The 26,665-nt window shown below is 38.5% G+C and overlaps 1 protein-coding gene across 2 annotated transcripts in view; it reads right to left on the bottom strand.

Annotated features, from left to right (window-relative positions):
- Positions 1 to 26,665, bottom strand: part of LOC6565422 (netrin-A) — a 52,488-nt gene that overhangs the window by 15,448 nt on the left and 10,375 nt on the right. For both annotated transcript variants that reach the window (XM_032738336.2, XM_001991119.3), the window contains exon 2: positions 4,859 to 5,047. In XM_032738336.2, the coding sequence (XP_032594227.1) occupies positions 4,859 to 5,047 (189 nt within the window). The remainder of the gene's footprint in view (positions 1 to 4,858; positions 5,048 to 26,665) is intronic.

The following is a 26,665-nucleotide window of genomic DNA, read 5'->3' as shown; positions in this document are numbered from 1 at the left end:
CATACTCAAATGGAAAACTCAAAGCTCGTTTTTCTGCGAATGCGATAAATCAAATCAGAAATTGAGGTGTTGCTATATTTATAATAATAAGTCTCACACTTTAAATACGTTTAATATAAGGTATTTTATTATTATTTGCTGAGTCTTCCAATTTCACGCTCCACTGTCTTCAAGAGCATGAACAAACAATAATGTCAAGCTGCGCTGTGGCTACACGGTATATCTCATAGTCGAGCATTCTCGTCGAGTTGCTGGCATCAACTTTATTGCTTTGCCAGCGTAAAATTTGCCTCGCCGCTTAGTTCAAGCTGCCCCACATACACCCCTCACATAGTTGTAATAGATTTCTGTAGCTTAGTTTTTAAAACCGTGCAGACTTAGTGGCTGGCAGCATTCCCCCTTTTTGTTAGCCTGATGATAAATGCATTTTGGCCTGGCATTCAATTAAGTCAGTTGGCCTTTAACCGATTTGTTACAGTTGCAAGGCGTATTTTATGAAATTCTAATGATGTTTGAGTGATAGTCCAACATGCCCAACCCCTAAGATACACCCTCACACACACACACACACACCCACACACACACAAACCCCCATGCAGCTGCTGCTGGCTGTCTAATGATTATGTTGGCAGCGGCTGCGTTTCATGAACTTGGCACAAAATGGGCAGTAAAAAAAGTTGCTCCTCTCTACGTGCGGCGGTTGTGTGTAATGTGTGTGTGTGTGTATGGGTGTGTGTGTGTGTGTCTGTCTCTGTGTGTGTCGCATAGGTAATTCATGACATTATTTTAATTGCTGTTGTTGCTGTGAATGTTGCTGCTGCTGTCGCTGTTATATTTCGCACGTGACTTTGTGATTTTATGGCTTTTAATTTCACGTATTTAGTTACGGATATTGTTAATTGTATTCATGGATGCCACTCCATTCCATTCCCCTTGCCCCACCCGAAACGCTCTTTGTATATACTCATATATGTGTGTCTAGTTCGTGTCATGTTGCAGAGTCACAACACAAGTACAGGCACTGGCAATTTTCTGCATCTTTTGCATTTATAGGCTAAGCAGAGCATAATTACTAAACATGGACTTGTAATGAAAAAAACTTTCTCAAATTGTCGCCATCACAAGTTCATTTTGAAGGTACACATATAGAGTAGTATATCAGCTAGGGTTCGTAGCATCTGGTGTCAAGTATTTTCTTGGTGTTGCACGGCGCATAAAATTAATGATGTCGCTGCGGTGACATAAAAAGCAATGCCTACTTTTTGGGGTGGGCATTGCTTTTAATTATCCAAAGATCTGCAACAGCAGCAACCACACAACATACAATCACAAAACTATTATGAATAATGGTCAGACATCTACAGCTGTGTGAGTGTGCGTGCGTGTGTGTGTGTCTGTGTGTGTGTGTGTGTGTGTGTGTGTGTGTCTTGCAATCCCTCATTGGACAAATAGTATGTAATTTTCCGGTCATTGAAATATTTGCGCAAATAAGGAAATTGGCTGAGCCGAAACCCAAAATGACTTTGACAACATGTCGGGGCATGTATATGTGTGTGTGTGTGTATGTGTGTGTGTGCGTGTGTGTGTGTGTGTGTGGGTGTGCATGTTTGTGTAATGGTTTGCTTGTGCATCCGTTTGGACAGCCCGCAACGTCGGCACCCACCGTCCCTGGACCACCCTTGTCTGATGAGTTATGGCTGGCAACGTCTGCTTTATTTTGCTCATGTCTGCTCGGCTCAAGTAAATCATTTGAATATTTAAATTAAATCGAAATCATGGCAAACAGCAACAACAATAACTGTGCATCAGCAACGAAAGCAATGTCGACTCCACTCCTGGCCCGGAAGTCTCTCTTCACTCGGCATTTGCCCTAAGGCGTTAATTATAATGCGAGACATGCGAGAGACGCGTGATTTGCAATCTGCGAGCAAACTTATGATTTCTCATAAGAAATAAGTCGCAAATTCAGAGGGCGAACTGATATACATATACAAGTAAGATAATAATTAAACATTTATCTTATAATGAGTTTCATTAAATAACCGAGTCGCATAATGTGAAGAATGTAAAAGCTAATGTGGTTTAGAATATATTTTTAATAATAATAGAAAAATTTAAAAATCTCATTAAACCTTTCATCTGTATAATAGTAAAACTAGGAGTCTCCCTAGTATAATAAGGAAATCTTAAAAAGCACATCTATTTAAATTATTTATGTAAGTCATACCCAAAATCAGTTATCAAATTCGTAATTAAGTTGGGTAAGTATTATCAATAATCAGAGAAATAAATTGTTAAAGTGCTAGTTAGCTCTGTAATCTATTTTCCCTATCACTAGACTAAGTCTAAGCTAGGGGCCTATTCATATTGGCATACACAAAAACTATTTATATTTGCATTAAAGAATATTAATAATAATAAAACAGTCTTGAGTAATAGGCTACTAAGAAGTTGCTTACATTTTTATTTGATTTGATTCGTGGAATGCACTTTCTTTAAATTTGTATTCTGCTTCTTGCCAGCATTTTATTAGGAAACTCAACATTGCGAATTGATTCGTCTTAAAAGTGGGTTCTAAGTAAAATGTTTTCAACAAGTCATCTGTGCAAATCATTTGTCAGTAGTTGTACATTCGTATGAAATTCAGCAGTCTCACATTTTTCGTAGTAAAAATCTTTTAGTTGCAGCTCTTTTATTTGTATTGTGTTGTTTGTATTCTCAAGAAAAAGCTTTGCAAAATGTTTAAAATTTTGATTCTTCAAGGTACTTTTCTATATATACAAAAAGTATTTATCTGTGCAAATGGCTTTCGAAAATGTTTGCTTCATTATCAATTCACATGCATCAAAGAAACATTTCATCGCCATGTGAGCTGAGCCACTTGTTATGGGGTCCATTGCGTCAACCGGATGCTATTTTCTTGGTGTGCTGATCCCAATGCTGCTTGTCTGCTTGATCTGAAGTATTCGCAATGGGAATGCGCCGCAAATTTTGCATTAAGCATGCCGGCTGGCCAAGGCAAGTACGGACAAGTCCAGACAGGCTAAGACAGTTGACTAATTGAAAGCCAACCTCTCTAAATGGGCGCCACGGCACAAAGCAAGAAACGAAACAAAAAACATGACGTAAAACATTTTGCCAACAATCACAACAAGAACAACAACAATCAGAGCAGCCTGAACAACAATGCGAGTAAATGTGAAACCGCAATGCAAAAATGTTTTAAACAAATTGCAAGCGTGTCAAAATTAAAATGAATAAATTTCTTTCAACGATGCGCACATAAAACAAAAAAAAGAAACAACTCCAAACCGACAAAAATGTCGGAAAAAAAGTCAAATAAAATTCTGTAAAAAGAAGCCGACGCCAACTTTTCAACTCAGCAAAGCTTTGAATGTGTGTGTGTGTGTGTGTTGTGTGTGTGTGTGTGTTGCTTGCTTAACTTATTTACGATTTGCACATTTAGCTGGCCTTGTAAATTCGGTTGTTGTTGTTGTGTCGTATAATTAATTAAAAATCGATAAGATTTTGATTTGGTTTAACGGCTTTCAGAATTATGATGCTTAGTCAGCAGCGATGTCATTTGAAAAATGATGACAAATGGGACAAGGCGTCGTATGCGCAATTCACAGCTGGGCACTGAGCTCGAGCACAACAGGAACTTCAACAAACAACAACAAGAACAACAACAACAAGAACAACAACAACAACTGATACCCATTACTTGCATACAATATATTTTGTGGGCAATATATAGTTTGTTTATTTGCTTTTCTTTTTTTTTCGTTGGTGTACTACTTAAGTAAATCTTTTGTTTATTTACAGAATGCTGTTTGCCAATTGGACACACGAAATTTGAATATTTTGTGCAGACGTCAGTTCTGATGCGATACGCCCATTTAGATGGATGGAAACGATTTTGCGTGTGTGTTTTTGTGTGAGCCAAAAATAGTAATTGCCCAGCCAGCCATCTGCTGCTGTTGTTGTTGTTGTTGTTGCTCCTGTTGTTGTTTGACTCGAGCTGGCCAACTTACTTGGACGAGCTGATTGGGCGTCTAGTGAAAATTATTGCCAGTTCATAAATTACAATGCCACAATGCCCAGTTCCTGCTGCTCTCTCTAACTATACCCTGTACTCATACATATTTCAGGCTATACACAAGTTGCATCTGTTCTAACGCTCAGATAAAAAACACATTCAGTAACATAATTATGAGATGGGCACAGCGTATCTTGCAGTCAGGCAGCATTCTTATTTCTTTGTCTTTTCGGTTTTTTCCTTAATTGCCCATCGATTGGCAAATGCGCCAAATTTATCGCCCACATAAATTATATATGAAATATTTACAAAGGTCGCTGTGTTAAGGTTGGAAAATTTAGATTCCGTTAGAGCGCTACGAGATATGGACATTAATTTGTGCTAATTAATGTAAATTTATATATATCGTATTGATATTTATTTATGAGTTTCTTTTGTTTCTTGTTTATATTTATTTATTGAAGTTTTTTTTTGTATGAGTGTGTCAACAGTTAATTGATTTACGAGTAGTGGATTTGGCTTAATAGTCACTCTAAGCTGAATTGATTTTTAATGTTAATTATTTTCCGAATTTTTAATCAAGTATTCTATTTTAATCTGTAGCCTTTGAACTTGTTGTTGATAATAATAATAAATGCAATATTTCGCTACATAAAGTCACTATAAACTGAATTGAATTTTAATATAAATTATTTTCTACATTTTTAATTAATTATTTTATTTTGTATCTTTGGCTTATTCAATTTGTATGTAAAATACAATATTTCGAATTCATTTTTAATTTTTGTCATAATTGATAATTAATTAATGTTGACTCACCTTTGCACACCTTGCGATGACCAAGCGGTTTGCTGGGATCCCTGTAGAAGCCCTCCCTGCACAGATGACAATTACGTCCAGTTGTCGAATGACGACAATTCTGGCAAACGCCGCCCGAGACGCCCTCCGACAGTCGAAAGATATCCATATTGAAGCGGCATTGACGCGCATGATTATTGCAATTACACACTGTAAGAGAGGGGAAGAGGAAGAGGGAAATAAAAAAGACAATTAGAAATAGATCATACACACATATAAATATCATTTGTCTGTTAAGACTACTAACTGCGTCTTAACAACAACTAGCGATGTTCTAACAGAACCCACAAAAGAAAAAACTGGAAATGCAATAAATGGAAATAAATGAAAAGCAAAGAGTAAATCGATGGGGCAAAAGATGGGCTGGTGTGGACTGGGTTGGCTGCTGAGTGCTGGCATCGATGGGGCCGAGGCATGTCATTTTTCTAGCGGGACATTGGCATCAATTGCATAATTTATACGACGGATTGATTTGTTTGATCGGCTTTAAGAGCAATCATCGAAATCAGACAGAACGACCATCGCCACTGGTCGTGGCTTTATGCTGGAATCTACTCTATCCATCATCTGGCTAAGATCATTTTGTGATTAGCCACAATGCGGATTAAGCTGAACACGTTGAAGTCGATGCAAGCATGAAGCGAACCTTCTTCTTCTAATCGATAAAGTACTAAGCAATTTTATAAAATAAAAACGACTTTAATTAATATTTTCTTACATCAATTTAATTTTTTTATTGTAATTTCTACTATAATTTTGGACAGAGCTGCATTTCGACTAGGTACATCTGGAGTCAGTTTTGATGTTGGATTTTCATTTTCAATAAGATGATATCTCAATAATTGTAATTTCTGCAATTTTTTGCTAAGTACATATGGAGTCAATAGAAAAATCTATATAGAAAGTCTCTGTTGGCTATTGATATATATATGCCCAAAATGAACATTAAGCAAGGCATCATTTGCAAACGAACCAACCCATAACATGTATAATTTATATACATATTCTAAGCTTCATAGCTTGGAAAGCGTATTCAAAATTCGTTGTGTGTGTTAATTTCATGCTTTGCCTTTTGCAAACAGTTTTGCTATTGACATTAGATGGCGACTGCTGTGTTGGCATCTTTAGCTCGGTTCGAGCTGCACGCCAAGTTGAAGCTGTCAATGCCACAGGCCAACGCTTTCAGACACAAAAAAAAAAATAGAAAAAAAAACTTGAAGCTTGTTCCAGCATTACAACTGTCCACCTAACCATACTCTGTGTGTGTGTGTGTGTATGTGTGTATATGTGTGTGTGTGTGACTGCACACATGTTATAATTATCTTTCACACATTGTGAGGCGCAGACAAAGCGACTGCCTGTCGTCTGCTGCTGCTGCTCGCCCTCTCTCTTTCTTTCTCTCAACATCTCTCTCTCTCTCTCACCATCTCCCACTCAGCGCTTCACATTGCTGAAATGGGCGCGCGCCAGCCGCAGACAAAGTTATGTCAGCGCAAATATTTGAGAGCAGTCGAGTTGTCGAGCTGTCGAGGCCATCTAGTACAATATCAACATACATATAGAGGTGCATGTGTGTGTGTGTGTGTGTGTGTGTGTAGCTCTAGTATGTGTTTGTTTGGCAGAATCATCAACAAAAGCTTTGTGTAAATATTTAGCTACAAAAAGGAAAACAAAATACAAAAAATGCAAAGCTCAGCACGGTGTGTGGCTAATTGGCAAGCCTCCAAGCCAAGTCCATCCGTCTGAGGATCGAGCGCCTTTATGACAATAGGTTCGGCTTCCATTTCCATTTCCATTTCCAAAGCACGGTGTTAAAATAAAATGCTAGATAATTAATTTTAATGACACACTTACTGACTGGGCTGCTGACTCTGCTGCCGAATGCAACGTGATTTATGGACCAGTATTTCGATTTCGTGTTCACCTCTATCTTTATCTCTCTCGGAGATTACAAAATGCGCTCTAAAACCTATGCATTTAACTGTTCATTAAGCCACGGCGCTATCTGAGCCACGCAATACGATGCCGATGCCGCTGCCGATTGGTAATTAACTTCAAATTTGATAAGTGAACCCAAAAACTTAGCCACGAATACAGTCAAATTGTCAGTTGTTAGCTGCATCGTTGTATCTGCATCTGCATCTGCATCTGTATATGTGTCTGTGTATCTGCATCTGCAACATCAGCTGGGCCTTCTAATTAAGTTTCAGCTCAAACACGTTGGCCATGTCTACAATCACAAAAAATTAATCGCCACAAAATGTAGAAAATCGCCCATAAAGCTTTTCTGCTCTCTGAAAATAAATTCTTCACTTACGAAATCTTGAAAATTAAAACCTCACTGAGAAACAAAAAATTTATTCTTCAGCTACAGCTATGTCGTATTTTAAAGAAAATTCGAAGAAATATATTTTCCAAATCAAACACAATTTTTTGATATGCCAAATATAATGATTTTCTCTACTTCTACCTTCTTGAGTTATGTTATATTTGCAAAAAAACCAAATATTTACTGAGATTAAAAATCCTTTCGTGACAAACCAAACCATCTTCAAGTTTTGAGAGCTATGTTCTATTAAAAAAATTGATTTCCTAAAATTTAAATAACTTTTTTGATCATCCATAAATAATGTTCTTTCTCTCTTCTTCTTCTGCATTTAAAAGCTATTTTTTATTTTGAAGACTATTCTAAAATCCCTTATTTTGCTGCTGGAAGAAAACCTCGACTAGCAAGAAGAAGAGCCAGCCAAAATCGCCTTAGCGTTGACTTTTGTGTTGTGATTGCTGTTTGTATTGCTTGTTCAATGTTGTTCTATGTTCACTGTCCATTTTCGATTCCCGATGTTCGTTGTCCGCTGTCCGTTGTCCGTTGTCCGTTGTCTGGTGTTCGATGTTTGATGTCCATTGGCCGTGACCTGGCAGCGTTTTGAATTTTGCTTTCCTTTTGCGCTCGTCGACATTTCATCGTTCTATGATTGATTGCCCTCGCATCGTTGTGATTTTCAGTTACCAAAAATTGCGAATTGAATTGGATGTCCGTGTGGCAGCGATAACTGAGAGCAACGTGAATTCGAGGGGGGCAATAGGATGGGGCATTGCGGTTTAGTGTGTGATTGTGATTGTGTGCGTCCAGCCCGCTTCCTGTTTCTCCCTGCTCCCAGCTCTATGCTCCCTGCCTCCCGATCCCCCAGCTTGTTGGTGTGCGTTGCGGTTGTGGTTGCTGCTTTTGCGTTTTGCGCTGCAATTTGACAATTTCATCGCAAAATTGTTTTGGTGTTTGTGGCCATGTTCAGTTGCGGTATGTTAACGTATTTGTGTATATGTGTTCGTGTGTTCGTGATTTATCACGATTCACAAATTTCTGTTTACGTGTATGCGCTGGTAATTAAAAGTAATCATTTCTTGTAGTAACACAATGCTTACCGATTGTTAGCCGGCTCTTGGGGTAAAAGATCGAAGTGTGCAAAGTAATAAAAAAGTGAGAGAAATGCATATTGATTGAATAATATCGTAAACATGTATATTTTACGATATAAGCCATATAGCAGTACAGTTCTTTTCCGTTACGTACAAATAATTTACAGCCGGACATATATTTAATTATTTTGTTTTTTTTTTTTAGTGTCTGCAATTATCAAACATTTTGGTACGCATTGACCTATTCCAATTGACCCAGTTCACTGGTTGGCTACTTGGCAATTGGTACTTGGTACTTGGTACTTGCATGTAGCATCTAATTATAAACATTTTCTGTTTAAATGCTCGAAGCGATCATTAAATTTTCCCGTTCGGTATAAACTTTTGTTTTATGCCTTCATAAATTGCTCACACTCTCTTCTCTGGAAGCGCCCATAATACGTGGAAATCCATTGCTGATTGTTAAATATGCCATCGCTTAGGATTAGCACAATATATATGAATGTGCATATATAATTATATCGAAGCAATCGAATAATTGGCTAACAATGTGTGTTGCTGAAAACTAAGTTGTTGAATTCACAATTTCCTAAAGTTAAAGCGCAGTTTTTAACTTTCCACACTCGGAAAAAAAACGCAGTTTCATATTTTTAGAAATAATTTGTATTATGTAATGTATTTTTGAAATATGAAAAAAGCATTTATAATTGAAAGATGTTTTTTTTCTTCGTATTTTAGTGAATGACTTCTAATAACAAAAACAAATTTCTAGTTTTCAGATAGATTCTTATTTTTTTGGGACGATTTTCTAAAGAGCAGGGCGATTGTTTTCCTGAGTGCACTCAGTGAACGAAACCTTTCAAATCCCTGAAAAACCAAGCTAGTTAAGTTTGCAACAGTTGTTGGAATTTGGAATTTTAATGCCAGAGACATGAATGCGTCAATTGGAATCAACATATCGTAAGCAATTTGCATTGCAATCGCCCCACGATCGACGTCATTGGTATTTGCCACTTGTTTTGCTCGTTGGCTTCAACAAAAGCTGTACACATAAGCATATTTTGTGCCGCTTCCTTGCAAGTGCAATTAAGGCGGCAGGCGGGACAAAGCAGACAGACCGATGGATAAAGAGAGGGGTAGGTGGAGGATGCTGGGTGACTTGCTTGCAGCTTTCGCGTGCCACAGCTGCAACATTTTCCTTGTCAACGGCAGGCAGGCAGGCAGGCAGGCAGGCAGCAGAACAACGATTACAAATTGTTTGCTGCCAGCGGCAAAATAAATAAATAAATACACAAAAATGTCTGCTTAAAAATAAATTTTAGCTCAGTGTGGAATTCTGTTTCAACTTGATGCTGCTGCTGCTGCTGTTGCTGTTGTAGTTGTTGTTGTTGCCTGTTGCCTGTTGACTGTTGCAGTAGTTGCTGTTGCTTTGGGGTTTGTTTTCCAATTAACGCAAACGAATTAACATATAAATATATGTATGTATATGTTTAGAGAGCCAATGCCGATATCCTGCCGCTAATAAAAAACAAAGTTCATGACTCCAGTTTAGCCCACACACACACACACACACACACACACAGATGAACAAACACTCCCTGTGAGTGAAGCTAGATTGGTATTGTGTGAATTTATGTTTAGTTTTTCGTCGAATTGCTTTTTGTGTCTGGGCACGTTGGGGCCGTTTTGTTATTTTATTTAAATCAAGGTACAACATTATTTTCAATTTGCCCCAAATGAGACGAGCCACCACTTGGACTCGATTCGACTCGACTCGACTCGACCCGATTTGACTCGACTCGATTCGACTACTCTGCATTTTTTCCTTTTAATTTCAAATTCCGATTTCAATTTCTGCTCTCAACAAATTAGTGAAATGCAGCAACAACCGAGGATCCCAAAGAAAACAATAAACAAATTTTCAAAATGTTTGTGTGCTCAGCTTCAATTTGATGTTAGTTTTTCCTCAAGAGCGAACGGGCCAGCAAGCAGAGGGAGAGAGTGTGTGAGAGACACAGAGAGAGAGATGGAGGTACAGTGTGTACCAGAATGGGAAGGCAAGTGAGGGTGAGTTAAATAAACGACTCGTTAAGACACATAAATAAAACGCACCAAGTTTCCTAATTAAGTCGCCCCACTCACACTAACACGCACATAACGCAGGCAACACACACACACACACACACACGCACACACAAAAAGTGGCCCAAAAATAAAAGAAAATACGTTAAGACGAAAAGGCAGCATATTATAAATATATAAGAGTAACGACATGGCCAATACACTTTCCATTTGTTAATCGGCAAAATTTATTCCAACATAAGAATGGGAATGAGACTTTTTCCCTACATCTATCTATATATTTTTAAGAATAAGAATGGGAATGAATTAGTTTGACTACAAAATAAGAATGAAACCTTATTCATAATAACACTTATGTATTTTCATTTATTTGAGAAATTAAATTAATTAATTGGATATTTAATAAAATATTTGCTGCTAAGATTGTTCTCTAGTTTGTTTAATACAAAAGTACCGCTCAACTTAATTCAACTTGATCTATGGCATTCGCGAGCCAACATAACAAACTTAAAGTTTCATATAGCATTTAAAATCGGCTTATACATACAAAAGGAGAGACTCCCGCATGGAAAGGACATATCTGGCATACGAAAAGATGCTATGATATATGGAACGAACAACTGACTGTCTGATTATGACTAAGAACTTGCTTTCGATAATAAAATTAAAAATAATAATAATACAAATAATAATAATAATAATTTTTATTATAATTCTAATAATAATAATAATAATAATAATAATTATAATTCTAATAATAATAATAATAATAGCAGGCTTTCTAACGGGACATTGTCAGTTCATATTCTGGAAGATTGCCCGCCAATGGGCAATCTAAGACTCTCATAGCTAAGGTCCTGCATTCTAAATACTGGTGAAATGATAGACTCTAAGATCAAGTACAATTATTTCATTTTTCCCATAATTGCGCTTGAATCAAGACTTATAAATTCAATACAAGGGAAAGGCAGAATAGACCCATTATAATTATCATACTTTAATGGGTCGCGTTTTTGAACAAGTTTGCTGTGCAAATAAAACACATAATTTTATAAGTTAATTTAGGTCAACGAGAATTTAATTAAATTATATTATAGACATGGAGAGACTGGTTGTGAATATTCAAAATCAAATAGAATTAAATATAATTATATTATTATATTATAGATACAGAGAGACTGATATTAAATATTCACAATTAAATAGAATTAAATATAATATAATTTTGAATATGCACGATTGGTCTTCCTGTATTTCGCTCTCTCTCTCTCTCTCTCTCTTTCTCTCTCTCTCTCTCCCTCCATTAAAGTTTGTAATATTTCCATTTGCTAGGCTTAACAATTATTTAATTGTTTTTGGCAGCGAAGCTGCTGCTGAAGTAAACTATGTAAAAAATTCATTGAGTGTGGTGCTCAAAAAAAAAAAGAAAAAACAAAAAAAAACGAGCAGTGTGTGTGTGTGTGTGTGTGTGTGTGTGTGTGTGTGTGTAGGTTAGATAAACACAACAGCAGCAAGATCAAGCAAGCAGCAGCGCGCAGGTGATGCCAAGACACAAAGACACTGAGCTGGAAAAAGAGACAGCAACTGAAACAGAAACTGGGACTGAGATATAGGTATGTATATATGTGTGTATGTGTGTATGTATGTGTGTGTATGTGTGTGTGGATGGATGTATTCATGTAAAGTGTGGCTGCTGCCTTGCTTTGCTTTGCTTTGCTTTGCCCGCCCGCTGCTTACAGCCAACGTCAGCGTCGCAGTTGACGTCGACCTCAAGTGTCTGCTGGCTGGGCTGCCGCTTGTTGTTGTTGGTTTTTTGATCTTTGTTTTGATTGGGATTCGGATTGGGATTGGGAGTTGGATGTGGATTTGGTTGCCAGTTGCCAGTTGCCAGTTGCCAGTTCAAAAGATCATTCGGCTGCGCTTTGCATTTGCATTGTGTGCTGTGCGCTTTGTCATTAGACGACGGCTAAAAAGGAGCTGCAACAGAAGCTGCGGTGGTGTTGAAATGTCAGCGGCGCGCACTTCGAGCACATGGCCTCCAAGTGTGGCAATATGTTTTGTTTAACTTTTGGGGCTCGTTGTTGCTGTTGTTGCTGATGCATTTGAATTTGTTTGTTTATCTTACAATATCTCTCTGTATATATGACTCTCTCTGTCTCTCTCTCTCTATGTACCTCTCTCGGTGGCAGCAACTGCGAGCAATCGTGGACTCTGTGCAACGGCTGACGTGCCGAGGCAACGCCTTAATTACAACGGCACGGCTAATTCATATTAATGATTTTTAAATGCGCAAAATATGCGCTACTGATTTGAAGTTGACAGCAAGACTCCCAGAGCAGAGCAGAGCAGACAAGCACTTTGAATAGAGTTGTCGATTGTATTTAATTAAGCAAAACCATGCTCTACACCTCTCCTGCCCTTCATTCCCTTTCTCCCCATCCCCATCTCGCTCGCTCTCTCCCTTTTTTTTGTGTGTGTCTCTGTCTTTATTGTGATTAGACTTTGTCCTGTAGATGGCCTATCATTTTATAGCTGCTTTGGTTGTAACAAATTCTCTAGAATCGAAGCGGCAACTGAAATGCGATGCGCCCAAAAGGTCAAAACAGCCAACACATAAATCAGCACCACTCTCTTTGTCTTTCTCTCCCTCTCTCTCTCTCTGCCTCTCATTCTCTTCAGCGAGTCTGCGAGGCGGCAAATTTCAATGTCACAGTTTGCAGTTGCAGTTGATGTTGCAGCAACTTGTTGCCCTTTCCCATAGCGGCTCATATAACTGGCGAGGCAGACAAAGCAGTTGCTCTCCCACGTATATGCGTATCATGACTATTTCAAGTGGTTTGTCACACACTGGCCACTAATCAGCATGACGCTTCAAGTTGTGCGTCTGCCTCTGAGCTCGTTATTTGCATGATGTGGCAAACAATACAAAGGAAAAAAAGTTAGTAACTTGTCTAAGAAATATTGTTACCAGTTGCCATAATTTATATTATGGCAATTCACTTCAAGACTTTTGGCACAATATCAATAAAATGTTCATTCAATCAATTAAATTGCTCCGTTTTCAGTATTTCTTAAAAATGCTTAATTTATTTTGCTTCAAGTGCAGCACAGCGTTGCTTAAGTGTATGTCGGCATCGGCTTCGATTTTTACAATTATTATTATTTACTTGGTTTTTTTACTTTTTGCTAATTCGTCTTGGTCACATTGGGCGTACGTGTTAAATCTCCAGCTGGGCGGCAAAACGAAGGTAGGAAATTCAAATCCTTTTGTACGGCAGAGTTTTGCCATTTATGGCACTTAAGCAAATTAATAAAAGATGCCTTATGGGCGGGCAAAACGGGACAACGGGACAACGGCACAATGGCACTGGGCATTTGGATGAGATTGTAGATGAGGATGAGGATGCGGATGAGACTCGTGTTTGGGCTTGGTTTCTACTCTATCTCTTCTCGCTGCTTGGCTCGACTCACTTTTGTGTTATTATGCATTTTAATCTTTTTGTTACGCTTCGAGCAGGGCAGGGGCAGGGGCAGAGGAGGGCAGTGTCTCATTGATTGTGTGCTAGTCGAGGCTTCGATTTGGTCAATTGTTCAATGAGTTTTCCAAAGCGGCAGCTGTCGTCCTTTTGTTGTCGCTGCTGCTGCTGCTGCTTCTGCTGCTGCTGCAGCCTTGTTGCACATTTTGGCCCGAATCCATTCAGCAAAACTATGCAGCCCGATATGCATGCAAACTATGTCTCTGTCCCCGGTCCCCTGTCCCCTGTTCCCTGTTCCCTGTCCCTTCTGCCACGTCCCTCGTTTCTGTCTCTGTTCCTGTTGCATGATGCGGCAGCTCTGCGAATTGCCTAGTTGCCTCTGCATTTATTTACATTTGCCAGGCGGACAAGCGCACAGATGGACGGATGGACATGCGGACGGACGGACAAACAGATGGAGCTGAAAACAGAGTCGGCCTGTCTGGGCTGCATTCCCATTGCCATTCATGCAGCCAGCGCATTTGTCAAGCCATTTTTTGTATCTTTTCTTTTTTTTTTTGTTCATGCTTCGCTTTGCTGTTGTTCCCAGAGCGGTGAAATGCAACCGAGACCCAACAGGTGAGTGTGTGTGCCTTGCGGTGTGTGTGTGTGTTTCTGTGTGCACACACATGTTCGCCACATAGTTGCCAAATTGAAAATGTTATTTTATGAAGTGCTCGGCAGAGCTGCAGCAAACAAGAACGATCAAAAATGATACAATTTGTATACTGCCAGCTGATCCATTAAAGCACGCAGAACTGATTCTTATTTAAAGAGTGCTCAAGATACAAATACAATTTATAAAACTTCAAATTCCCCTTCCCATATCTGGGCAAACAAAAATACGCGACTCTGGAGCAAAGTAAACTCATAACAGGAGGTAAAACATTTAAGAAAACTCAGAATTTGTCACCCGTAAATTGATCTTCCTTTTAGCAACAGTTACTTTCAAATAATTTGAACTCTTTTCATGCGATTCACAACCTCAGTCGATTGTTGAACTTCAAAGAAATTAGATTAACTTAGATAACAGACGAAAATTTGCTTAATGCACCAAAAGATAAAAAGAAACTATCTTTCGCAGTTTGGCATTGTCAGAAGTTAAGTTGATCGTTTATCTTTGATATTCTTGGGAATTCTCATATTCAACTTTAGGCCAGAGAGATGCTTATCGGGCCAGTTGACTTATTTGCAGCTGCATTTGGGATACCTGATAGTTGAGAACTCAATTCCCAGTTAGCCCGAGCGGAAAGCGGCACCAGCAGCAATTGTCAATGCCATTCACTTTATGGTCGAGGTAAGTTGGTAAGTAAAAAAGTATTGTCAATTCAGAGTCAACAGCAACAGCAACAACAATAACTTTAAGCATGGCAAACAAATCGTGAAAGTAACAGAAAAAGAACAGCAAATCACAATGAGAATAACAACGACAACAACAACAACAACAACAGCAGAAATAAATGCGACTCAATAATAATAATAAGTAAAATGCACAACATTTACCTTCGAAGAGATCGAAGCAGATCTGCGATACTCGATACTCGACTCGATACAGCGATTTGGTCATGATTCGGCAGCAGGAACGAATCTTTATTAATATTTTTGTTGCAAGTTGGGGGCCAAAAGAAATGTGCGCGAGGTCAAAATGAAATCAACTGCGATCTGGTCTACTACTTTGCGGCCTGATGGGCAATTGAACCTTAAACCTGTCTCTGCTAGAGACTCGAGAGAGCTGCAAGAACTGAAATACTTTGGGGAACAATGCAATTTGCATATTAAGACAATGGCAGCGACAAATATTTTTGCATTTAGTTTACTTTAGATATTTGGCTATCTGAATTTTGGTCTAGGCCTTGGCAAGCGCGCACGACAGGCAACAGGCATTAAAATCAGCAGATAGAACTGAAAACCATACAAAAACAATAAGGAAAAAGGCAACAAAAAAAAAAACACAAATAAAAAAAGGAAATCACACACACAATAGAAGGAGCAGAGGCAAAAGTTAATTGTGCAGCACGGATCGGGGACTTTTCGAAGAAATTAACACTTGACCAGGAACTAACATTGCCACACACCCAGTTTGAGAGCCAGGCTCATGTCGAAAGCCACAAAAGGAGCATCAGGCTGTATACAGATAATATTTATGGGCAAATGACAAGACAAGAAAACGACAACCAAAAAGAAAAAACAAAAAACAAAAAACAAATACCTACTCACACAAAACAAAAGCCAAATGCCACAAAATATGCGAGTGCGAATGCGAGTATCTTGTGGTTTTTGCAGTTGCCTGTATCTTTGTATCTTTTGCCGTTTACTTTATGTATTGTAGGCAGACATTTTGCAATTTCATATTGCGGGGCCTAGGACACCGCCTGGTCCGGGACCAGGGTCCTGGTTACCCGGTCCCGTGTCCCGTGTCCCGTGTCCCATGTCCGGGACTGTGGACTCGTAGCTGGTGTTTATTAAATGCTCGCTGGCCAAAAACTCTTGACAAAGGCGAGAATCCCTCTTGGGGGGCAGGCATAAAAAACATCGTCGAGGCCTTAACGACTTTGCCAGTTTCTCTCAATTTTTTTTTTGTTTTTTCTTTTTTTTTTGCCTTTTAGGCTATCTTTCACTGGCTGACTGTTGTTGTGCCTCCTACTCCTTACTCCCAGTGTGTTTTTGTTTTTTTTGTTGGTTGGTTGGTTGTCACATTTATCGCACTTTTATAATTAAAAGGAAGGCAGGGCGAGAAAAACTAAAGGCTGACAGATAAGCGACTGAGCCACAAAATATGAAGGAAGCCAAGTGGACGCCAGTTCTGTTGGCCAAGTTGTCCTGCCAACGACAAAACCAACACCAACAATAACTGCTGCCCGGCTATCAGTTGGCTAAATAATGATAACAATAAACAAAAGCCAGAGCGCATTGTTGTAAACATTTATTTATTTTTTATGTACCCCTATTTTTGTTGTTGTTGTTGTCGTTGTTGTTGTTGTTGTGCGCTTTAAATAAATTACATATTTATGTATCTCTGCCAAGTGGAGAAGGTAACGACTGCCACTGCGATTTACTTGGCTAGTTGGCATAATTGTCAACCCCAGAGAGATAGGCAGAGAGACAGAGAGAGAGAGAGAGAGAGAGAGAGAGAGAGAGAGAAAGAAAGTGCCAAGATTAACAACTTCCGAAATGGCTTTTTTAATGACACCAATTATGATTTTCTTATCGGTGCAGCAGCTGCCCGAATAACTTGGACTCAGGTTCTTTTGATTCTACTGCTGCTTCTTTTTCATTTCCAACTTTTAATGAAGTAATTTTTCTCTTGTTCTCAGCAATGGTGGGGATGAGTTTAGTGGAGTATGGAAAGCACTGGTAGCGTTTGCATTGTTTGGCCAATACAAATATTGTTACATGGCAGGTGACTTTTAGGCCGGGAAACTTGCGACTTTCGCCTCTTTGTTTGTCATTTATAATCTCTCGCGCTCTCGGGTTCTCAACATTTTTTTTTTTTTTTTTTTTTTTTTTGGGTATTTGTATTGTTTGTTGAGTCGCTTTTCTTGCTCAGCCTACGGAGTTGGGGTCGATAAGCAAACGTTTGTTATGTACAAAAAGCAAAGACAATCAGCAGCTACCAAGCAGATGGGACAGCTAAGATAATTATTTGCTGAAAATCGTGGGGGTTAGCTAGATAACAGAAACAAACTTCAGATTTGCTTCCTAACTGAGCAACAAGCGCACTAAAGTGTGCATAGAATTTGGAAGCAGATGAGTTCTTCTATTTTTAGTACCTATTAAAGCAAAAATGTACTAACAAATGAATTTTTGCTAATAGGCGATGAAACCAACGACCCAAATAAAATATAATTATTATTATTAATCTCTTTTAAAAAAAAGACCTCACATAATACAAAATTGATAACTATTCTACACACAAATAAATAAAATATAGATTCTCAAAGATATGGTTGTTTATTTATTGAATATCGTATATTGAGTGCAGCAATCTTGTAATGCATATATTCTTATATAACTGCAGTTAAAGATTTATTTATATATATATATATATATTATTTATATATATATATATATATAATATCCCTTACTAAGTTCAGCTTTCTGCATGTTTGTATGTATATAATATTGCAGCTAAAGATTATAGCAATTTCTTTATATATATAATTTGCTGGCGCTGACTAAAGGGTATTTACTAGTCGCGCAGAGTCTACTGGAAAACTATTTTATTTATGTTTTTCTTATGCGTTCGCCTTGAGACAATTGCCCACTTTCAGCATTCGTCAATAGCTCATTAAATTTGAGATGCTTCACACCTTTCACCTGCCACTTGAGTTGCAACTAATGAGTTGTCGCATTCAAATATTTGTCGCCTGCACTTAAAAGCCCAAATTGTTTGAATCAATGAGACGTCCAATATGCTGTTTGCCTACATAGCAATTTCAATTTGTTTTAACTGATAATTCGAAGCTCTTGACTTCGTTGTCGCTAATGAAGCCAATGTCAGCTGCAGTCCAGTGTGGCACACCAGCCACTGGCGCCTTCAATTGTGCAACGTCATCAGGGGCGAGGTGGAAGCTGTGGGCTTGCCGCTCACACTGTGCTTGATTAGTTAAATGTAATTGAGTTTTAATAGGCGCACTGAGCACCCAGCTTAAATACTGCCCGACTAAGGGGCAAGGCACAAGTTGGCAATCTGAGATGCTGATGCTGATGCTGATGCTGCAGCTGATGCTGAAGCTGATATTGATGCTGATGCGGGTGCTGTTGCTGTTGTCGTCACTGTGAAGGTCGCGTGGGTGCTTGGACATGACGGGAAGATGCTATGACAACAACAACACTAACAATAACAACAACAACAACGACAGCAACTCATTAATGACTTGTCTGAACTGGCGATTGGGAAAGCTCTCAGTGAGCCTCGCCATCAACTTTCTGGCTATGGACCATCAAATCTCATATCTTGGCTCGAGTCGAGTCGAGTCGAGTCGAGCCGAGTCGCGCTTAACAATCACTTAGCGCATTATTAAAAACGCTTTTTGATTGCGCTTTGGCGTGTTTGGTCTTTGCATGTCGGCCGATTGAAATCGATAGGCGTTTCAATGCTTTGCTTTTCCCCTTCATAATCAAATGGGCTACTTGGACTCTAGCAAGCGATATGCAACACAAGCTTTACTTGGATGTACTGATAACTAAGCGGAAATAGGTGTAATCTAAAGAGATGTGAAGTGGTTGAAGTGTTGCTCTTTGTTTTGCATTTCATATTTTTTCCTTTAAATGTGAAAACCTCTCGCATTAAATTTCAAATCAAATGTATGCACTTAATCAATAAATAGTTTCAAACTGTCGGTATCGAAATATTGAACAATAAACAAATAGAAAAACACTTGACCTAGAGCAAGCGAGAAATATATTTAAATTATACAAATTTTGATTTTCCTGGAATGCAAGCAAGAATTATAATTATTACTCATTTTGACTATTTCGCAATGGAATCCAATAAAATTTAAAAAACTTATTCTTTGTTAGTAGCTTGTGAAACCGTTCGGAAAATGTAAGCAATCAATCAAATAATAATTAATTAAATATTAATTAATCAAAGATGCTAAGCAAATATGTTACCAGTTCTATACAAAAAGAAGCAAGTTGTATTTGTGTGAGGGTATTTTATATATGTGTTTTTCCCTCTTGATTTTAATTGACCATGGCCAAGAAGTCGCACTTGGGAATGTCTCAATCAAAAGATACGACAACCCACGGCAAATCAACATAAATATTTGTTGTTGTTGTCGCTTTTGCTGCTGAGCCGGAAAAAATCGAAGAGACCGAAACTTTTTCTTTTGTTTCTTTTTTCGAGGCACGCCCCGCGCATCGATTCAAGTGTGTGTGGTTGTTGTTGTTGTTGCTGTGATAGTTGTTGATAATTTGCATTTGATTACGGGTGTTAGTGTTGGTATTTGTGTTTGTGTTGTTGTTGTTGTTGTTGTCGCTGCGAAAATTGTTCCGGCAAAAGGCTTTGATTTCTAATCTGAACTGTTAGATCTTAAAGCAGCAAGATTATAGCTCAGAGCACAGCTGTTTTTTTTTTTGTTTTTTTTTTTGTTTCGACAAGGGTTTTATATGATATTTGATCTGGGCAAGGCATTTCCAGCTACGTCAATGAAGTTGTCAACGTTCTATGGTCGAAGAACAGTGAGAGCAGAGACGAGGTAGACAGGGAGAGAGACAGGGGGAGAGAGAGAGAGAGAAGCGAGGCTGGGACATACATAACATGCCGCTAATAAGCTCGTTTGCAGCCCAAAATTAATAACACCAACAATGGGACCTGGTTCACAACGAGGGCACAATTTATGTAGCACCCACAAAAAAAAAGAAAAAAAACAAAAACGACAAAAAACGGTAACAGTAACAGCGACTACGACAACGACAACGAGAACGGGAACGGGAACGACAAAGGCAACTCAATAACAATAAAAATAACAAGATGTCATAAAATGAATAGCCAAAGAAATAACAAGTACAATGAGCCTTGGCCCCAAACATTTCGGCAAGCCAAGGAAGGAAGCCAAATAAATAAATAAGTGAGTGCATATAGCCAAAGCAGCAAGCTGCGCGCTGCAGCGATTGAGCTGGAAAGGAATCGTGCCGACCGAAAAAAAAAACAAGAAAGGATAATTACGTGCTCAAGATTTTTTTATGCGACGCATTCAATAATAAAAAAGCCAAATTAAAGTGAGCCTTGAGCATTGAGCGGGAGGAGCGAAAGCGACTTGTATAGCGCCCTTTGGCAAATAAACAGCAACATAAACAACCACCCAAATGTGTTGGCCACGTTTCGAAATAAGAGCAAAAAAAAAAAATATATATAAAAAAATAAAACAGACAAAGCATAAGAAGAAAATTTGTCAAATGAAAATATTTTGAATGCTCGCTGCGTCAACGCTGAGATGGAGGGAAGAAGATGAGTATCTGTATATCTGTATACAATCCCAGATCCCAGAGCTACATACTACGACTACAACTATATATAATAAAATTCACATTATGTATTGCTATTATTGTTGTTGTTGTTGTGCTTTCCCTTTTTATACGCTTCGATGACTTAATCTCGTCGTCTTTTAGCGCTTGTCACCCCCAGCCACCCAAGCCACACAAGCCGCCCCCACCTTGACAGAGATAAACAAAAGCCAATGTTGAAATCGAAAGAACGCTCAACTTGTCTCGAGTCTGAGCTGGGTATAGGCCTGTTGCTGTCCAGCTTTTTTTTTTTTTAGATTGGTGGGGGACGGGGTGGAGATAAAACCCCTTTTGGTCTTACCTTTTCAGACAGGTGTGCGCTTGGCCGGGGTTGCAAAAACCACTATGATGCTGAGCAACAGTGGTGGTTGTTTGTCCCGACAACAGCAGCAAACTTCAATTTTCAAATACTTTTCCGAATATTTGTGTAAAATTTAATTAAAGCAAAAATGCTCAACATAACATTCGCTGCTTGATGCTTGCTTCGCTCTTGGCCCACTAGCAAAATGCGAAACAAAAAACAGGCAGAGAGACAAAGACAGAGAAAGAAAAACAGCAATTTTAATTTGATTTAAGGCATGCGAGAAGGAAAGCTGTAAAGCTGAAGTAGCTTATTTTATTATGTTTGTAAAATAAAAATAAATTCAATTAGCAGCACTTTTCAATAATACAATATTTGTAATGTTCTTTTCTTTTCAATAAAATACATAAATCTTTCTCTACTTACGACAATGCTGCATTTGTAGCAGTTTCACGGTGAAATCTACGCATAGTTTTGCACAAATATATGTATACAGTAAGCTCTCGCTAGACGCAACAAAATTTTCCACTTTGAATATTCGATTGAAAGTGGGTGAAAATAATAGTATGTAATAGGCAGAAGGAAGCATATCCGACCCGGATATCATTGACTATAAAATCCAAACGGATTTTGATTTTATCGATTACTCTTATACTTTCTTAAAATTCGATCAAAAATACCATAAGAATAATTTTTCGATAAATTGCTTAGTTCTTTCAATATCGACAAAAATTCCATGGGGATATCGATTTTGTCAATAACTTTCTCATATCGATAAGAAAAAGACTGAACACAGCAATTACGGGCACAATTTTTAGATATAAAGTCTTTTCATCTACTTCAGTATGATATGGACAACTCATGATAGGTAAATACTTGGGTTCGGGGTATCTACAAGGCAAGCGCGTTCTACTATATCATTTTAAATTATTTTTGTTTTAATTTTAAGAAACTATTGCTCTTATACAGATTTATTCAGTTTAAACAGATACTTTAATTTGAATATATAGACAAATGCATCTAATTTGCAAAAGAAAATTGGCCAATGGCAAATTTAATCTTTGTTCTCGCTGTTGGCCCGATTTGAATGGGTTGCCCTTAGCGAGGGCGTACTGTAGCAACCCATTGCGTGTGTGAGTTTCGTAACTGTAAGCTGTAGTTTCCATCTCAACTCCCGCAACTCTGAGTGAATTCTTGCCCAGCTTCGAGTTCATTATTTGGCTGACCCCCAAGGCGAGGCAAGCAAACACCTGCTGCAAAGAGCCGCAACTCGTTCAGCCAATGGTAACAAATGGGCGAGCAGCAGCATCAGGGCCATCTTCATTATGAGTTGGCCATTGTGATGATGATGGAGTTTCATCGTTTTCTGCTCGTTCGACAGTTTCAGTTTTAATTGCATTTGACTTTTGTGTTGCCTTTTGCATTCAGCTCGATTGAGTTTTTAGTTGTTTTATAACATTTTTTGTGATATTTGTTTTTAGCTGTTGCTCATTCGGCCTCGAGGGAGATGGGGGTGTGGCCCCCGACGTGTTGCAAGTTGGTCAGCGTGTCGCCAATGATCGACTAATGAGCATTTTATTTGACAGCATTACGACTATGCATATGTAGCTACATACATAGATTTTGAGGCCCCCTGTCCCCCTTACCGACCCTCACTTGCTCCCCAGCGATTATCCATTCCTCAACTCGACACAAATTGTGTGTTAAAGTCTTGTGATTAAACAACTTTGGCACCAGCTTGCCTCGCTGCACTTTGATTGCACTTCACACATCACACCTACGCCAACGTCGCTGTCGCTGTCGACGTTGACGTCGACGTCGAAGTCGCTACCGACGTCAGCGGCAACTGTTTCTTTGTATTTGGCACTGCACCTTGTGGGGCACTTGCGCAACTTGTTCGCTCGCTTGTCTCGTTTTTAGTTTGTTTTATTTACTTATGTTTTTTTTTTGTTGCTTTGGTATAAATTTGATCGCTGACAGGCGGGGCGGTGTGGGAGGGGTGACTGGGGGTGTGACTGCCGCAAGCGTAGCCCAAAGACGTGCATGATTTAGTGCAGTCTAGGCAAATTATGTTCAGCTCTTCTCTCTGCTAATCAGGTGAGAGAAAGCAAAGGTGTAAACCAGAGAAATGCATTCGATCGCATCTGTCTTATCTGTTCTTGGCACATGTATTTTCTGCCTACTTTAAATGTTATTTAATTATTATTTAAAATAAAATTAACCGGCAAGAAGGGCTTTCCTAGGCATGCCAAAGATTATAGCCCTATCAGACCGGTGATAATCTGCTGACATACAAATTTTAGTCCGAACTTCGAAATATCAATATTATTTTTACGTGAAAAACCTTTAAGACTTAGTAAAGAAATAACGGGCAATTTTAAGCTTAACAAAATTGATTGTCTAATTTTTTGGTTGCTATTCTTGTGCTTAAGAAAGAAAAAATATTTCGAATATATTTATACACCTTAAGTCAATCGGGTTCAAATCGAATTTCTGAATATATCAATTCTTTTTGGATCGAATTAAATATTATTTAAATAGTATTTGAAGTTGTATTTTTGCTAAAGTGACTTTGCTCGAACGATAAAAATATTTAAAACAAATTTTAGCGGGGTGACTTCAAAAAACAACTACAAGTAATATGGGCAACAATGGTCCTGATTGAGTCAATTAACAATTATTTCTTCGATTTTAAGTTAAGCTCGGATTAATCAATGACTGAGTATGCATTATTATTGACTGTGTATATTGTTTATATATGCATTGAGTTGATATGCTCAATTATTGTTTGTCTTTGGGCAAAACTTTTCCTGTCAATCGCCGAACTTGAGCATAGTATTTAACGCCAACAACAGCAACGACAACAACAATTTCATCAGCTGCACCTTGCCAACAGCAGCGGCAACAATGAAAGGGGGTCCAAAACAGAATTTAGTGGGGTGGGGGGTCTTGGCCGTGGGTAGGAAGGAGCGCATATTGCATGTTCAAGTAGTGTGCGGTTGCAAGATGCTAGCTGGTAGCTGTTGGGCAGCCGACGCCTTGAAAGTTGCCAACATAAGTCAACACTATGTGCTTGTTGTTGTCGATGTAGTTGCTGCTGCTGCTGCTGCTGTTGTTGTTGCATGCATAAATCTGTTGCATGTTGGAAATGTTAAATGCGACGACGACGACGATGGTTTTCATCTGAGCTGCATCTTTGGCGCATTTGCGCTTCAATGCGATTTATTTGCCCGTTGTTTGTAATGCCATTTATTGGCGTTGTTGTTCTTGTTGTGGTGGTTGCTGTTGCTATTGCTGCTGTTAAATGCTTATTTACATTACGTTTAGCGGCACTTGACGGGCGGCTCCTGCAGCTTCAGCTACAACTATGCAACTGTAACTGCAACTCCATATTCAAGTGCCAGCCTCGCATGTTGTCCCCTCGTTTGGGGCGGCAACTTCCCAGTAAAGGTAAAAAAAAAGAGAGAGACGTTGCCGTTGCAAAAATTTTGATTTATGTCGGCGCTGCTGCTAGTTTATTTTATTTTTTCTCTTTTTTTTTTGGCTTTTTATGCCATACATATCATTAGCCAGGCGATGCATGAGGGCTGCTCAAGAATTTATTTACCAGCCAATGTTGCTTATATGAAATTTATCAAAGTTCAGTGCTCATGGACTTTTAACTGAAATCCCTCAGATTTGTAGTAGACAACATATATACGAGCTGCAGTATTTCAAGTCACAGCGCATAAAGTAACAGACAAATTTAAATTGGATAAGTTTTTATGAAATGTATTCTGTTTAATATTTATTTTAGAGTTTTAATTATCAACTCAGACCATGAGTCAGTAAAAAAATCAAACCCATAAATAATGCTTATCTGTTGATTTGAATTTAAAAAAAATACAAATACATAAATATGCATACAGTGATAGGCCTCATTTTGTTTCCGGTTGCTTGGCTTTGATGCGAATGCATTTAGTGGCACCAATACCATTTTCCGAATATGTCCGAGGATTTTCCAGCAGTATAGTGCCCCAAAGCTTGTGTGGATCGAGTGCCAAAAAGCTGAATTCAGAAGCAAAACCTAACTTTATTGAGAATGTATGGGGAATGCTGACACAAAAATGAGATGAGTCTCGGAGGTAATTTCAAGAAAACAGTTATCAAAACATCCTCTTGCGAAATTTACTTAAGTTTTGTAAACTCTCTCAATAATTCCCTTTTAATAACATTTGGTGTTGTATCGAAAATGGGTGAATATTAAAATTATTTAATTAAATTAAATAAGCTTAAAATTAATGCAAAATACAATTGAAACCAAAGTTGATGAAGTGCTTCGCTAGCTAAGCCAATTGTTCGCTGTTGTTCCTCTCTATAAATAATAATTACTAATTTTTCTTAGAGTCCGAGCAAGAATTAAATAATCAATTTTTTCTTTGAATTAGTATTTATAAAAATAGCTAAGTATCCAAATAGTAAGAATAAAATTATCTATCGATTTCCAATGTTATTTTTTTTGTAAGTTGTTCAACAGGCACACATCCAAACCAGCGTACCGGCCTAGTTCGTATAGCATGGTCACACTGACATTCACTTTAATTGCAAGTTATACTGCAAAGCTTAAGCGGTTTAGAGAATGTTAAAGGCGACATGCTAACGAGGATTTAGCCGTTGTGTAATCACCAAAGAGAGAACGTCGAAGAGTGCGGAGAATAAAATCAGGAAAATAGTCATCCAAGAGTCGCCAGCTTTAGTTTCGAGCGCAACTTTTGTGGCAGCCCGTGCTAATCTCTTGCCACAGATCCACAGAGCTGCCTGCTGTGTACAGGCATGATGACTTACCATTTTCAGGCAGACGGTAGCCCAAGTAGCTGTTGTTGTTTCATGTTGTTGTTGTTGTGCATGAGCAGCTCGAGAATCGGCATTAGACCAAAAAAAAAAAAAAGAAAAAAAAAAAACAAAACAAAACAACAACAACAAGAAAACATCGCGCATTCCCAGTTTCGATTTAACATTTCGCTTATTGACAGAGCAGCATCGGGAGGAGAAGAAACGAGGAGCTCAGAGTTTTGAATTCAGAAGAACTGCTTGCCACGACGCAAGTGCAGCAGCTGTGAAACAGCAACAAACACAACAGATGTGGCTGTTGTTGTTGTGTCTTATTTATATATTTATTACATATATACAAATTTATTAGCAAGAAGAATAATAATTTAATAGATTCCATGAAAGAGCCGAGACTTGAGACATCAACTGGCAAAGGCAAAGGCAAAGGCAACCCACAACAGCTTTAGACAACTTCAGCTGGTTCCTGAGGCTAATGTTGACATTTGTACAGATGCGGAGCTGACAGCCTATGAAATATGTATTTGGCTACATTGCAGCGCCACGAGGTATGCAACAAACGTGTAAGCCGTTTCTCAAGATGCACACATCAAAGCGGGCGAGAGGGTCGGCGAC

The sequence above is a fragment of the Drosophila grimshawi genome, unplaced genomic scaffold, assembly GCF_018153295.1.
Source record: "Drosophila grimshawi isolate 15287-2541.00 unplaced genomic scaffold, ASM1815329v1 contig_848, whole genome shotgun sequence".
Classification (NCBI taxonomy): Eukaryota; Metazoa; Arthropoda; class Insecta; order Diptera; family Drosophilidae; genus Drosophila; species Drosophila grimshawi.
This window is presented reverse-complemented; position numbering and strand designations above follow the sequence as displayed.